The sequence below is a fragment of the Eptesicus fuscus genome, chromosome 11 (genome assembly GCF_027574615.1).
Source record: "Eptesicus fuscus isolate TK198812 chromosome 11, DD_ASM_mEF_20220401, whole genome shotgun sequence".
NCBI lineage: Eukaryota > Metazoa > Chordata > Mammalia > Chiroptera > Vespertilionidae > Eptesicus > Eptesicus fuscus.
In genome coordinates, this window is record NC_072483.1 from 85237260 (window position 1) to 85253039 (window position 15780).

The 15780-nt window shown below is 47.5% G+C and overlaps 1 protein-coding gene across 1 annotated transcript in view; it reads right to left on the reverse strand.

Annotated features, from left to right (window-relative positions):
• Positions 1-15780, reverse strand: part of AOX1 (aldehyde oxidase 1) — a 67825-nt gene that overhangs the window by 10853 nt on the left and 41192 nt on the right. The window contains exons 21-27 of the mRNA XM_054722964.1: positions 13706-13830; positions 11065-11198; positions 10110-10197; positions 9189-9275; positions 8186-8377; positions 5734-5961; positions 922-1017 (exon numbers count right to left, since the gene is read on the reverse strand). Of these exons, the coding sequence (XP_054578939.1) occupies positions 922-1017; positions 5734-5961; positions 8186-8377; positions 9189-9275; positions 10110-10197; positions 11065-11198; positions 13706-13830 (950 nt within the window). The remainder of the gene's footprint in view (positions 1-921; positions 1018-5733; positions 5962-8185; positions 8378-9188; positions 9276-10109; positions 10198-11064; positions 11199-13705; positions 13831-15780) is intronic.

A 15780-nucleotide genomic window follows, 5' to 3' on the forward strand; every position in this document is an offset into this window, starting at 1 on the left:
AGGGCAAAGGATTCTAATGCCAGGAGGCAGGACTCACTCTGTGGAAGGACAGGTGAAAAACAAGGGTACAAAAGTTTATACACAGCATGTTGGCAATTTTTGGAAAAAGAAAAAAGTCAAGCCCGGCTAGCGTGGCTCAGTGGTTGAGCGTCGACCTATGAACCAGGAGGTCACAGTTCAATTCCTGGTCGGAGCACATGCCCAGGTTGTGGGCCGAAGCCCCAGTGTGGGGAGTGCAGGAATCAGCCGATCAATTATTTTCTCTCATCATTGATGTTTCTATCTCTCTCTCCCTCTCCCTTCCTTTCTAAAATCAATAAAAAAATATTTTTTTAAAAAGTCAAGATGGGAAAGGGCCCAAAACAGTAATTATTGCTAAATGATGGAATTGTGTAGGATCTTCTAAAAAGAATTATTTGCCTCTTACAAATGTTTTACAACCCCTGTTATTACTGGTATGATTAGCACAATAGAAACAGTACCTAAAAATTAATCTAAAGTAAATGAGCCACGAGAAAACTGGTGAAGTTTGATTAGAAATATCACATGTAATTTATAGTATCCATTTTTTAAGAGTCCTTACTGTGAAAAAAACAGAAATCATGCGGCACATCAGAATTTATGCATCTTTCTATTTTTTCCAGCAAAGGTTTAAAAAAGACAACTCACTTGTTCTTATGTCCAAAGGAAAGCGGCCAACTACCACACAGCCTTGTTCAGCAATGAGACTACTCAAGACTCTTCTGCCACCTCCTTTTAAGAGGGTCCGTTACTAACTGGATGGTTAAGCCAGTTTCTGCTCATAGCTTCACCATGGACAGAGCTAAAGTCCCCTCTCCTTTTGACTTTGGAACCGAGAATGTGCATCCGCGGTTTCTCTCGCAGGCACACCCCACTCCCCCCAGGGATCTGCGTCCTTACCTGGATCATTTTCGTGTGGACCCCCTGGCCCATTTCAATTCCTCCGTGAGTCACCAGCACAGACCCGTCTAGGTAAATGTGGACCAGGGCAGCGGCCTAAGCAAAAAAAGATACAAACGGCTTCCATGATCCTCTGGCTGATAATTGTCGTAGGTCTTGTCAATGAAAACATTCTCCCTGGAAAGGATCCCTTCCCTTCCATCGCCTGCCAAAATACACACTTTTCCTGGACACTTTCCCGTCACCCTGAGAGCACTGCGCAAAGCCAGGGCCACGCTGGGGCCCCTCGTGGTCACCCACGAGAGGCCAGAGTGTCGCTCTGAGGCTGGGGCAGGACCCTGCTCCTGGAGCGACTATGTCCTCAGTGGGACATTTGAGGTTACCGGCTGGTGCCTTTCAAGGACCCCCCAACATGGGTGGAGCAACAATATAGGTTTGGGGAGGGCGTTGTCAGTTCTAACAAGCCAAGTTAAATGTAGAGAGTTAGAGGAACCGGGAGAAGAATTATTTATGTGGACACATAGTCCCACAGTTGTAGGTTGCTGAAAAAAGGCAAAAAGGAAAATCCAAGGAAGATGAAACAGGTGATTTTTTTTTTCACTGCAAAGCGAGCTAAGCCCACTCTAACTCGTCTTGGCACAGGATTTCGGAGCTTCGGTTGAAAGGGAACTTGGAAGTGATCTTATCTAGCTGTACAGCCCCCCACAGCGATCCAGAAGGAAGCAAACTGCTAACAGAATGAAAGGCGGCTGCAGTCGGAAACATCCAAACTCGACGCTCAACATGTTTTACATTGAACAAGAATACGCCGTCTTGCACGTCCGCGCGTGCTAAACCAGGGCGTACGGAGACAGGGCGGAAACAAGGCAGCGCTCTCGGGTCGCGTCTCCAGGGTAAGAGCAACGTGAACGCGCGTGGTTTTCCGAAAGGCCATGTGCTCAGCAAGAGTGCGAGGCCCCCCCGTGCAGCGGCTGCCCAGGTGCGGGCTGGAGCTGCCGGGGTCACGTCGAGCTATCGGCCGGGTGTCTTAGCCTCTGAGCTTCGGTCAGAGGGGCACAGTCACCTAGGATTTGTAAAGGCGGGGCCTTCAGGAAGTTCTGTAACAAGCTATTTCCCACCTACCAAAGCTATAACCTGAGGAAGGCTTTACGACTCGCCGAGATGACGTATAAACAACCCAGGTCCTAAACCAAAGTCGATGGACTCGCCTGTCAATCACCAGATCCATCCCGAGGAAAGGACTCATTCCTGGGCCCATCCTCTGTCCCGGGAGGGCCTCCGTAGCCACCCGCCAGCCACGGGCCGCACTTGGGGAACTGCCTCTTTAATGGTGTCCCAAGGCCCGCGTTACCCCAGCAAACAGCAAGCAGAAGCCTCTACTGTTCCAAATAACACTCTGACAGTGGCAATGGGCCGTCACCTGGTCCCAGTGTAAACTAGGGAAGCATGGGGACATAGGGACACGGGTCACCCTTTCTCTGAGGACAAAGACACATACATTCCCAGCCCAGGGGAGAATTTCGGAGCCTTAAGGAAGGCATGGTGCCATAATAACCAGCCCAGGGCCTTGGGGAGGTAATGTCTGTTAACACATGGTTCCTAGAAACGCTGTCTTCTGCTCCTGGCCATTTATTCTCAAAATAATAAAGACAAGGTGTGGCATCCTCTACAGAGAGCCCGGAGCTGGCTGCCCTGGGTGCTGCCCATCGGATGCCAGCTGGTGCCCGGCAGTGGCTGCTCGGGGCTCCACCTCCCTGTGCTCTGCTGGAACGCGAGCCCCTGAAAGGAGACCCGCGTCCTGGGGCAGCCCTTGGAACGCAGCACAGCCTCTCACCCCAGCCAGCGCTCCATGAAGGTTTGATAAGTGAATTCGCGACAGCACGGCCACTCTGTCTGTTTCTTGAGCTTGTGGGCTCCGTGTTTGGTGTCCTTGGCTCCGCCGGCATGTCAGACGTGGCGAGTGAAGTCGGCAGCTGGCGCCTGAGGCTGAGGGACACTGCAGCGGGCGGTGGCCCTCTCACACCGTGTGGCCTGCTGGCAGCGTTCCCATCAGCGGCTGCCGGGTGACCGGTTCCACAGCTGCTGCAGGCTCCTGGAGCCGTTTCAAATGTCAAATTTGGTTCCGTGAAATGGCACCACCGGATGGTTCACGGTGAGCCCCGCAAAAGGTCATTCCACGGAGCTTCACCCACGCAAGCAGCACGCCTGGAGAGCTAGAGCAGACGGCTCTGCAGGATACACTGGGGACTGCGTCGGTGACATTTAAATCTTCAAGCTGTGACTGCGGTGCTGGTGAGACGCTTGCTTTGGTCCCACAGATCCCCAGATGTCTGAGCCATGCCAACATGTGAGTCCCTGCTCTGCGCCAGGCTCCATCCCAGGACGCTGGGAAGACAGAGGTGACTTAGCTACGTGTGTCCTTCGGTGTTGACGGTTAGGAATGAAATATGATGCAGGTGAGGTATGCTTGACCCCGCCGCTGTGGGGAGCACAGGCTACTTCTGCTCAGGGAGGCTGGTGGAATGATAAAGGCATCCCTGTGCCCCCCCCCCCCCCCCCCTCCCCCCGCAATTCTTAAGTCCGATCCCGGCTCTGTCACTCACTGGCTGGATGTCCTCGGGCCAGAGAGCGAACCTCTGCAGGCGCCGTTTCTAAAATACGATCACACCTACCCAGCAGACAGGGGCTCAGTCAAGTGGGAAATTACAGATCATTCAGCCTCGGGCCTGACACACAGAAGGGGCTCGGACATCACTTCTGGCTCCCTCCTGCTTGGCTGGCGTCAGAGTAGCCCTTCGGCATCTGGCACCGGGAAGCAGCTTGGCTGATCCCGATTTTGTGAGGCAGCCCTAAGCTCATGTTTTAAACATGGGTGCTGGTTAGTTTCCGGGGGGCGGGGGAGGGCCTGGTGGCTGGGCCAGCTTCTCAGTGGCCTCAGAGAATGAAGCTGTACTGGTGGCTGCTGTGTGGTTTCTTCCCAGCTGAGCGGAATCCCACCTCAGTTTCCACGGAAAGGCTGAGAAAGCCCTGCTTCTGGCCCCGCGCCCTCCTCTCAGCAGCCGTGGGACTCAGGCAAGTCCTTTAAGCTCGGGGCCTCCGTCTCTCATCGCCGAGATAAGGCTACACGTCTTACAGGTTGGCCTGAGGGTTGAACGCGATAAAATCTAAAAGAACTTCTAAACGTAGAGGGTGCTTAGCCATCCTCATTATTTTTTAAATCTAATTTTTTGAGAAATGCCTGATGAGGGAAATGAGACAGACCTGGTCCACCAGAGGCCAGATGTTAAGTGATGGCAGCCATTAAGCAGGCACAGCTGCATGCCTACCACAGCCCACAGCCCACGGATCTTCCTCCAGCCCACAAACCAGGCAGCTGTTGTCCTGGGATCCCAGCCAGCCCACACCAGGACAGCAGTCCCGACTGGCTGCCGGCTACTGGCGAATCAGTTTCCCCAAAACTGTGTACCAAGACTCCCTGCTCACTCCTCCTTTTCTAGCAGCACTTCCCCCCTTTCGAATAACCTTGTTTTTGTCTTTATTCCTCAGCCTCAGCCTCAGCCTGTCCCCCTCATCTGGGTAAATTGGGTGCAGATGAGTAAACGACTCTGTGTTGTTTTTGTCATCGCAAACAGACAAGAGATGGTTCAGCTGTAATAAGATCACCCCTTGTCGTGTCACATTGCTCCTCTGGGCGAATCCAGCTACAATCAAAACTGCATGAAACGTTCTGATGATTACACCGAAGCTGAAGCAGGATGGGCAGGTGAACGGATGACTACGGGGATGAGGGAAGGGCCTTCCCACCCACTTCTCTTGGCCTCCTCTACTCCCTCGACTCCCAGCCTATACACTAGTGCCCCTCACAGCCCCACCCCCATTTATCGGTCTTCTGTCATCACTTAGCACACCTGCCACATCTTCATCAGGCCTCAGCCAAAGGTGTGAATACTGCAAAGGGGAGTGACAATCATATTGAGGGCTCTGCCACCTTATTCATATATATTCATAGAGATAATATACTAGTGTGTGTGTGTATATATATATATATATATATATATATATATATATATATACATACATACATATATATACTAGTGTGTGTGTGTGTATATATATATATATATACACACACACACACACTAGTATATTATCTCTATGAATATTGGTAATAGGGTCCCACATCACAGCTATAGAATGAGCAAGGAGAGACCAGTCCTTCTTCAGTTCTTCAGGGTAAGTTGCATTCAAGAAGGAAGAGATGGCAATAGTAAGTGGGATCTAGCAACCAAGCAGGGAGTTTACTTAATCAATGAAAGAAATTAAACTATAAGAATAGATTTTCAGTCTTCCTCTTCACACTTTCAATGCTTATGAAGTGAATAAATTGCTAAAACTGTGTTCTAAAAATTCTTTACATGATCTACTTATCATTTAGCTTACCCCAACCCACCAAAACAAGCGCCTTGCAGCTGCCTGCTTCTAGGTCACAGCCCAGAGACACCGAATCACAGAGGAGTTGAAAGAAGAGTCTTGGCCGTCACTGGTCCCACCTTTGGGGCCGAATGAGTTGACTCAGCTGCTTCCTACTAGGGCCAGGAGTAGAAACTGGGTCTCCCAATTTCCCAGGAGGGATGCTTGTCACCAACCCCGGGGATGTGGGCAAAGAGGCTCTGGTCTCCTCTAGAGAAAAGCCAGTTTGATTGAGCACAACTGTGGTGACGTTTAGCGAGCAGATACTGCAGCCACAGGGCTCATTCACCTCCACGGAAAGTTTCCCGAACACCTTCTCATCTGTCTGTCTGGAGAACTGACCTGACCAGCAGCCCGGGAGCCAAGGCCCACAGGATACTTCACGGGGACCATGGCCAGCCCCTTCTTCTTCCAGGAATTCTCCGAGTTGAACTTCTCCACAGCCGCTTTCCTCAGGGAGTAGGAAGACGTAGCCAGACATTCCTTCCAACACTGGATCAGGACCTTGGCGTTGATCTCTTGTTTGTAGTGTGTTTGATCAATTTCCTTGTACATGTTTATGGTTCGGACCTAGAAAAGGAAAGGAGATGAAAAAGATGAGGGCGAGGGGACGTGGCAGACAGACTGTTCCATCCACTGTCCTCTTAGTCGAAATCCGCTCACCCTGTAAGGCCCAAACTGAGTTCAATGTATGCCTCGTTGAAGCCTTTCCCAACATGTAACAGTCTCCTCTACTCGGAGCCTCTGTCGAATGGTAGCACTGCCATGCTGCCCATGCAGCTCTCATGTAAGTTAAGGGAAGGCATCCTTTCCTCGTGCTTCTCAAAGAACTAACCCAGTGCAGGTGCACTGTGGACTCTTGATACTGGGTGAATAATTGCTGAAGGGTAATCCCGAATTTAATTTCCAGGCTACATGATCTACGTGATTCAGATGATAGAGATGCTGTGGCAAGATAAGATCACTTCCTTCCAAAAGGAAAATGTGAAAGTTTGTTTACATATAATCCACAACTAGGGTGAAAAACCCTGGAAAGGTTCAACCCCAGGATGTCTGAAGCACCGAGTAGAATCCTTCCGGAATTCCCAAAATTGGAGACTAAGACCCACAGCTGAGAATGAAAGGTCAAGTACTTCACGTTCTCAGTTGAGAAAACTCGGCAGCTGAGGCCTCAAGCTGAAAAGGGCCATTACACACATCTAGTCTCCCCATCCTCCTAAAAAATTCCCAGATCATTATAAAAAGATCACTGGAAGGAAGTTAGTGAGCTGTGCCATTTTGGGCAAGGCAGTTATTATTATTATTTTTAATATGTATTTTTATTGATTTCAGAGAGGAAGGGAGAGGGAGAGAGATAGAAACATCAATGATGAGAGAGAATCATTGATCAGCTGCCTCCTGTGGGCCCCCTACTGGGGACTGAGCCCAAAACCCAGGTATATGCCCTTGACCAGAATCAAACCCAGGACCCTCCAGTCTGCAGGCTGACACTGTCCACTGAGCCAAACCAGCTAGGGCTAAGGCAGTGTTTTTAAGGATGGCTATTCTTTCCTTCAACTTTCCCAGGGGATGAAAGGCGGTCATTATCTGATGTTCTTCCCTAGCACTACCAAGTGTGACAGAGCATCAGGGAAAGGGGCTGTCGTCCGATGGCCAGGAAGGGTCCCCCACAAGTTCAAGGGACATGAAGATGGCTCCTGCCTGTGGTCACAGGTTCTCAGGCTGCGGGGGAAAGAAGTTATGGGCTTTCTAAGGATGGCTGCAGCATGGGGCACAAGGGCATGGGCGTCAGGGGATGCCACACGAGGGGCCAGTTAAAGGGCAGGTGAGACTGAACTCCCCCTCACAGAGGACTGTCGATTTTCAAGAGAACTGGCAGAAATGGAGCCCAGATACAAGACACTTGAGAAGTGGCTGCATCTAACCAAGGAGAGGACAGAGAGCTCGCAGGGAGCAGTCCCACAGGCAGATGCTGCCTGTTTCCCTGGTTCTCCCTTCCTCCTGCCCCAACATTGCAGCATAAGACTGAGGGAGAAGGGGCAGAGAGCACCAAGTCCCCCACCTAACTCCACTCCGGGACCCTGGGTGGAAGAGTTGCAGGGAAGGGCACAGAGCTGGAATGACGGAGTTGAGACTGAGACTGGAAGAACTGAAAGGAGACCATTGTGAATGAAGGGACTGGAACTTGCCTGAGACGCTGAAGGAGCGAGGAAAGAAGGGGTGACAGAACCTGTCGGTAGCAATTACACCCCAACCAATGGAGACTTCTCACTAAATGAATTAGAATCCAATGCTCACTTTTCAATATCTCCTAGGCCCCACGATTTATTTTATGCTCTTGGTTAGAAAATGGTTGCAGTAATACATCAGAAATATGATATGTTTTAAAGGAGATTTCCTTGTTGTATTAAAACTCCTGATAGAATTTTGGGCTTTATGCCTGGAAGACACAGTAGTGATTAACCTTCTGAATTCCCCATTTTATAACCAAGAAAAATGGGTAGAGGATTTTTATAAATTTTTAAATAAATCTTTTTATAAATTTTTTATTTATGGTTGACAGTATTACGGATGTCTCCCATTCTCTACCCCCCTTGTCCTGTCCCCAGGATTTTTGAGAAGCACCCTGAGCGGAACAAGGATCACTGGACTTGGGGTCCCAGGTGAGTTGGGTTACCCAGGGCAAATCACTAAGCACCAACAGGCCTCGTCCTCCTCAGCATGAATGACCCTCAGTGGCCCTCCTACCTTGAAAAATCGGTATCTTTTGTGTGTGGGACTGATTTAGCCTTACCTCTTCAGGGGACAGGCCACACTTGGCTGCCACATCCGTGATGCAGGCTTCGGTGATCAGCCCTGCCTGCGGGAAGCCGAACCCACGCAAAGCCGTGTTGGATGGCAGGTTGGTTCTGCACGCCCACCCTCGGCAACGCAGGTTGGGGAACTTGTAAGCATTATCCAACTTCAGGAGTCCCATTTCCACCACCTGGGGAAACCCAGAGTTGATGTGATGAGACTTCGTCCTCTGTCCCTGTTGCACCATCCTGAGAGCTCAGGAATGTCCAGCCCCCTCTCCATCACATCAAACATGCTCAAACAGATCCAGAGCTCAACTTCAATGCATCTTTGCTGTAAAATAATATTTAGGGACTTGGCTAATTTTTCTCGGAAATCATTTTTTATTTTCATATTTTAGAGCAGATGCATTTTTTTCCAGGTTTCAAACATTCCCAAAAGTCTGTGAAGCATGCATAGGCCCTAACCACTGAACCCCTAGAAAGTACTGAATATGAATCGTATCCTAGAAAACAGGGGAAAAAAATGTTTGGGCATTTGGATGAACGCATTGGTTCTCAATGAGGGGCAAGTTGGCCCTCTTTCCCCCTGGGACACGTGGCAGTGTCTGGAGACATCTTTGGTTGCTTAGGACTGGAGGAGGGTAGCTGTGCCACGGAAATCTGCTGGGTAGAGGCCAAAATACCACCAAACATCCCACAATGCACAGGACAGCCCCCACCACAAAGGACTACCCAGTCCCACGTGTCAGGAGGGCTGAGGTCTAATGCTCGCATCTGGGGAAAGAGCTGGGAGTTTCGGAAACATGGAGAGAGCACACGGGTTCAGACTTAGCCAATATCTTCGGGCTCACAGTGGGGCACCAATACCATGTGGCTATCCCTGCAAGGAGGGTCTTTATGCTTTCCTATTGAAATATAGGTGGCTGTTGGAAATTTTCTAGAATAAACCTTTTTATATAACACGTTCCAGAATGTGAACTTGCTCCTTAAAACACTTACAAGTAGTGACTCGTCCAGGGTGGCGCCTCCGTTGCCATAGTGCTCCATGTCCAGGGCCAGGATCCTGCCGTCCTTCATGAACCCCGCCTGCGGAGAGAGAATTGGCCTCTGACACCCCAACCTCGGCGTGTGGGGGGCCGAGTCTAAGGGTGCTCTGCCACTTGTGAAAAGCTTCATGACACTGGATTCGGTAATGATTTCTTGGATATGACGCCAAAAGCAGAGGCAGCGAAAGAAAAAATGGATAAACTGGACGACATCGAAATTTAAAAATTCTATACATCAAAGGACACAATCAACAGGGTGAAAAGACAACCCAGAGAGTGGGATAAAATATTTGTCAATCGTGTATCAGTTGAAGGGTTACATTCAGGGTGTATAAAGAACTAATCCAACACAACAGCAAAACAACAAACAACCTGATTAAAAAATGGGCAAACTTTTTTCTTATAAATTATTTTCTGCTGTGGAAAAATTTCTGGGACAGTTCTACAAAAATACCCTGATATGCCTAAAAATGAAGAACCTGTTGGCAAATCATTATAATTTCACATAACACTGTTGTTATAGGAATCATTCTATATTTAGCTCTTTTTATGGGTGGGAATAGTATGCTTATCAGATCTACTTTCATGGACTTATATACTCATATTTTTTCCAGTTATTCCCTCTGGATCAGCCAGTACCAGCCAGCACCTTTCACAAGTTGTCATCTAAGAGCTAAGCAGCAACGTTCCAATCCTATCAGCCAGTAACCAAGCAATTAGCACAAGAAACAGGAAGTTAAACAGAAGCCCAGTTCGTTGGTTTGCTCACTGTTACTCCCCATTACAGAGGAGCCATGTGCTGCCGTCTGCACTTGGGGAACGTTACAACACGAGTAAACATACAACACGCTCCTCCCTCCCTCCTTCTACTCACTTTGTACTTCCCAAGGTAAGGGTGGCGGCCCGCAGTTATTAACATGTCTTCTCCCCGCTCCAGGATGCAGCGGACTGCACGGCCATGTCTAACACAGAAAAGAGCGAGAGAGGTAGATGCCACGTAGGTATCCTCCGGGGTTTATGTAATCCCTTGTGACGGCTTGAGTGGCATGCACACGCATGACAGAGCAGAGCTACTCCCTGAGCCCAGGCTGTGCCCATCTCAAGTGTACACAGTCGGTCAGGGGGCCGTGGCTGGCATTCACTGCTTATGGGAGGGGGGCTCAGGGGGGGTCCACAGTATTGCTCTGGGGGTACCTCCCCCTGGGCCAACAACCTCCGCCAGAGGCAGAGTCCAAAGACCGGTTCCCAGTGGAGGTATGCAGGTGGTGTTGATTGCCAAGGGCTCCCCGAGAGGACAGGCCTGGAATCAAGGCCTTTTGTGTCACGGGATAGAGGGCCTGACCTATACTCTCAGCACAGAGAGGGAGCCTTTAGGAGAACCTGCTCAAAGCCAATTCCTGTGGAAATATGTTGAGCTTCTTGAAGACAAATGATAATTTAAACAAAGGTAAGCACAACAAAAGCAGAACCTCCATTTAAGTCAAGGGAACACACACACACACACACACACACACATGCACGTGCACACGCACACGTGTGCTCAGGCTAAGTAAGCGCCACCCTTTCAGGACCTGTTTCTGTCTGCTCTCCAGGTAAACACTTTAGTATTTTCACTGTAGTTTTTATTATTTTCAGTAATTGATTTTCATTTTGGTTCTTTTAGTATGTAGTTTGACAATATAAGATAAAAAAAAGTTGTAATAACTGGTATAGAGTCTGTGATTTTAAATAATCTCCACCTTGGTTCTTTCTCTATAATTCTGATATTGCTAATATTCAGCACACCCTCATTTAATTCTTAGTCTATTTAGCAGATTTTCTCCACTTACTTGTTGGCTGCAAATGCGGTGATGGCTGCCAAGACCCCAGTCTTAAACGCCTTCCCCCCGAATGCTCCGCCAACACGCTTCACATGACACATGACCTTGTTCGCCGGGAGATTCAAGACCGAAGCAACGATGTCCTGGGAATGATAACAGTTCTCTTTAATCGAACCCATCTAACCCATCTCTTTAATCTAACCCATCTCTTTAATCTAACCCATCAGTAGCAAGGGAGGTGGGACAGCCCTCCCACGTTTTGATTCTATAATGTACATGACACACTTAGTATAACTGTGTGGTTATACTAAGTAACAGGACACTTTCCAATGACCCAGGCGTGGACCCATGCTCCTCTTAGTGGGATTTGGCTACAGTGACATTGCCAAAACTATCATTAATATTGAGGAGTCTGTTCAGTAGCAATGAGATATTTCTGTGCTAATAATTTTTTACAAATTTTTCCCTGTGAACTATACCCCAAGTATCCTTTCACACTGATCCCCGGGGATACATTTCCCGAAGCAGTGAGGTTTTGCAGCCTTCCAAACCTCGTTCAGGTCGGGTCTTCCCCTGCACTCTACCCCTCTCCGCTGGGAAATGCTCTCTTCTCGCCTCCTGTTTGGATTACTGCCGTAGTTGGCCAGTAGGTCTTCCCTGGATGCAGGTCTTGCTCTTTTTTACATCCTAATGTTTAGAGGTCATGTAACACTTCACAACTCATTTTTATAGTTAGGGAGCCCAAAAGGGATAAATGAGGGGCCCAATGTCACACAGGACGTGGGGAGCAGAACAGGACTGGAATGGAGTTTGCTTGACCCTTCTTAGTGTTCCACCTTCTACTGGCCTCCTTCTCCACATTCCCACATTCCCACTTGCTCTGTAACAACACTGCTCTGGTAACAACACTCCTGAATCAGGACCCCTCTGCTTTGTCCCCCTTACTTTCACCATGATACTTAAACTAGCCACTTCTAAGGTGCATCCTCCATCCCAGCTTGGGCGGTCCTTGTATTATCCCTCCTGTTTTATATGCATGCTGCCTGATATATAGGCAATACGTGTTTGCAGAAGGGGCAGGTGAGTGAATGGATGAATGGATGATGGATGGATGGATGGATGGATGGATGGATAGATGAGTGGTATTTGATCATGGTGTGAAATTGCCTGGAAATGGCATCTCATCTCACCATCTAGACCAAGATTGGGGAATGTTCGGCCCGCAGGCCTTATGAGGCCCCAGAAATCATTTGGTCTGGTCCTGCCAAGGCATTAGGGGTGAGTTAATGAAATGTTTGACTAAATACAGCAGGCTAATTTTTAAGTTGGTAATTTTGTATGGCCTGAGAATGATGTTATAAATATCCAAATAGCCCTTGGCAGAAAAAAAGGTTCCCCATCCAGATCTAGACAAACCTCATTCTCAGTATAAATCCAAACTTAAGACTTCACCTCCAGGGGACTTTCTGGATGATTCTAGTTCTTAGCAGCCCCTGTTCTCTTAGCTCTTCCATATACTAGTATGTAAATTAGCAGATTCACATCAGGTTGCATTCTCCTCAACACGTTTTCCTAACTGCTTCATGTGACTTTGGAGGGCAAACCGTCCACTTTTTTCTTTTTTCTAGTTTTATTGAGAAATAATTAACATATATCACTGTGTAAGTTTAAGGCGGAAAGCCTGATGGCTTGATTTACACATACTGTAAAATGATTACCAAATAGGTTTAGTTAACATTCATCATCTCATAGATACAATAGAAAAAAATTCCCCTCAGGAGGATAACTCTTGGGATTTACTTTCTTAACAACTTTCTTACATTATCTTTCAACAGTTTAAGTGAAAGTCATCACTTCTTTTATATTCTTAACAGTGTCGAGAATATAGCAAAAGAGCCCTAGCCAGTTTGGCTCAGTGGATAGAGCATCAGCCTTCAGACCAAAGGTCCCTGTTTGATTCCTGTCAAGGGTCAAGGGCGCCTACCTCAGTGCAGGCTCCTCCTCGGGGTCAAGGGCACCTACCCCAGTTGCAGGAGCTGGGCCCTGGTAGGGGTGTGTGCAGGAGGCAACCAATCAATATGTTTCTCTCACATCGATATTTCTCTGTCTTTTCCTCTCCCACTCTGAATACCAATGGAAAAATATCCTTGGGTGAGGATTAAAAAAAAAAAAAAAGAGTATAGCAAAAGAGACGTGCAGATTCCATATCATTTTACAGTTACAGATCCACAACAGAAGGCCTCTACTCTTTTAAAAATATATATATTTTTTAATTAATTTCAGAAAGGAATGGAGAGGGATAGAGAGATAGAAACATCAGAGACATCAATAATGAGAGAGAATCGTTGATCGGCTGTCTCCTGTACACCCCACACTAGGGACTGAGCCTGCAACCCAGGCATGTGCCCTGACTGGGAATCTAACTGTGACCTCCTGGTTCATAGGTGGAGGCTCAACCCCTGAGCCACACTGGCCAATCAGAAGGCCTCTACTCTTATAATACTAACTTAAAAGATTTAAAATAGATGGTTATTAATACCCAAATGGATATTCAGTTTCTGAAATGACATTTTTATTTGTAATTGCTCTTGGTATACTTTGCTGGTAGAAACCATTTAACTACATCCTCTCCATCATGGCCCTATGTTACCTGTATGCCTTTGGGATATTGTGTGGACACGTAGATATCCATTTCTTGATCCTCTCCTTTGGGAACAACAAGCATGCTTTGGGTTTCCATATAAAAATGTTCTTGACCTCCCAAATGTATTTCACCTGTAAGAGGAAAAGACACCAGAATCAAGAAGGCTGTCAGATTAGACAGGTAGCATCTCCCAGCTGTTTTCTCATTATGGAGACAGTCTACTGGCAGTGCTTTTGCTGACAGGGCCACAGACAATAATCTTTAGCTGTCATTATACCTGCAGATCTAAAGTACAATTCTGTAGAGGAATCTGTCGTGTCTGCCACTACAGTAGATCACGTAGTCCTAAGGAAAGTGGTATGATCTTGGTGTGAAATTGCCTGGAAATGGCATCTAGAGTAGAAATGTCTAGAGTAGAAATAATATGACAAGGAGACTTCTAGTTTTAAGACAAGATGGTGTAGATACACATCTCCCTGTTCCTTCTGCTAACAGCCTGGACATCCTATATAATAAAATCCTAATATGCAAATCGACCAAATAGCGGAATGACCAGTCGCTATGACATGCACTGACCACCAGGGGGCAGATGCTCAATGCAGGAGCTGTCTCCTGGTGGTCAGTGCACTCCCACAGAGGGAGCGCCTCTCAACCAGAAGCCGGGCTCATGGCTGGAGACTGCAGCGGAGGTGGCGGGAGCCTCTCCTGCCTCTTCAGCAGCGCTAAGGACCCCTCGGGGGATGTCCAGTTGCCGCAGGGAGCGGGCCTCAGCTGGCAGTTGGACATCCCCCCTAGGGGTCCCAGACTGCGAGAGGGTGCAGGCCGGGCCGAGGGACACCCCTCCATTGCATGAATGTCATGCACCGGGCCTCTAGTTATATATAAAAGAAACATAAGAAGACTCTCAAAGATAGAGAGGGCAAGGCATCAGCTAGGGACTTTGGGACCCAAGGGAAGATACAATGGTGAGTTCAGTGGGTTATGCTGCTGTTGTTTGCTTCTGATAGCCTATACTTGGTACCAGGAGAGTCAGAAATCCAAAAACACTACCAGGCAAAGATGGAAAAAAAGTCCCAAGAAAAGCCTACTTTCTCTAAATGAAGGACCAAGAAAGGAGAAGCCTAGCAAACCAGAAAGCTTTTTTTTTTTTTTAATATATTTTATTGATTTTTTTACAGAGAGGAAGAGAGAGGGATAGAGTTAGAAACATCAATCAGCCGCCTCTTGCACACCCCCCACTGGGGATGTGTCCACAACCAAGGTACATGCCCTTGACCAGAATCGAACCTGGGACCCTTGAGTCCGCAGGCCAACGCTCCATCCACTGAGCCAAACCGGTTTTGGCCAGAAAGCTTTTATATAAAAACCACTCTACTTCAGCCTAACACTACAGAAAAAACTGTGGACCTCTCTTTGTCTGCAAAAGTTGAATGGAGAGCCTAGTCTTCTACCCTTATCAGGTTGTAATGAGGTACTGAAGACCCTCTGCTGGGTGATGTCATAGAGACTATATAGGAACCTAGACTTCCACTCTCTACCTGGCAATAAAAAGGCATCACCACCCTTTTCACACCAATACAGGGCCAGAGGAGTTCTGCTAAAACAAAAGGTTTAAATAAGATCCAGAGTCTTACAACATAATACCCCAAATGACCAGAGTACAATAAAAAATCACTCATCATAACAAGAATTCAACTTGAATGAGAAGAGACAATCAACAGATGCTACCACTGAGAGGACACAGGTCGTGAAATGTTCTGACAAGGATTTTAAAGCAGCCATCATAAAATAAATGCTTCAATGAGTATTGACATGAACACTTAAAGAAAATTTCAACAAAGGAACGAAAGATATAAAATATACAACTGGAAATTTTAGAACTGCAACAACCAAAATATAAGAGGCTCAATGACTGAAATAAAAGATAAAAAATTTGTGTCATTGAAGTCAAGCATGTGAAGAAGTAATAGCTGAAAATTTCCCAAACTTGGTAAAAGACACAAAACTACAGATTCCAGCAGCAGAGTAAATCCTAAAGGGATAAACCAAAGAAATCCACGCCAAGACATCACAGTCAAACT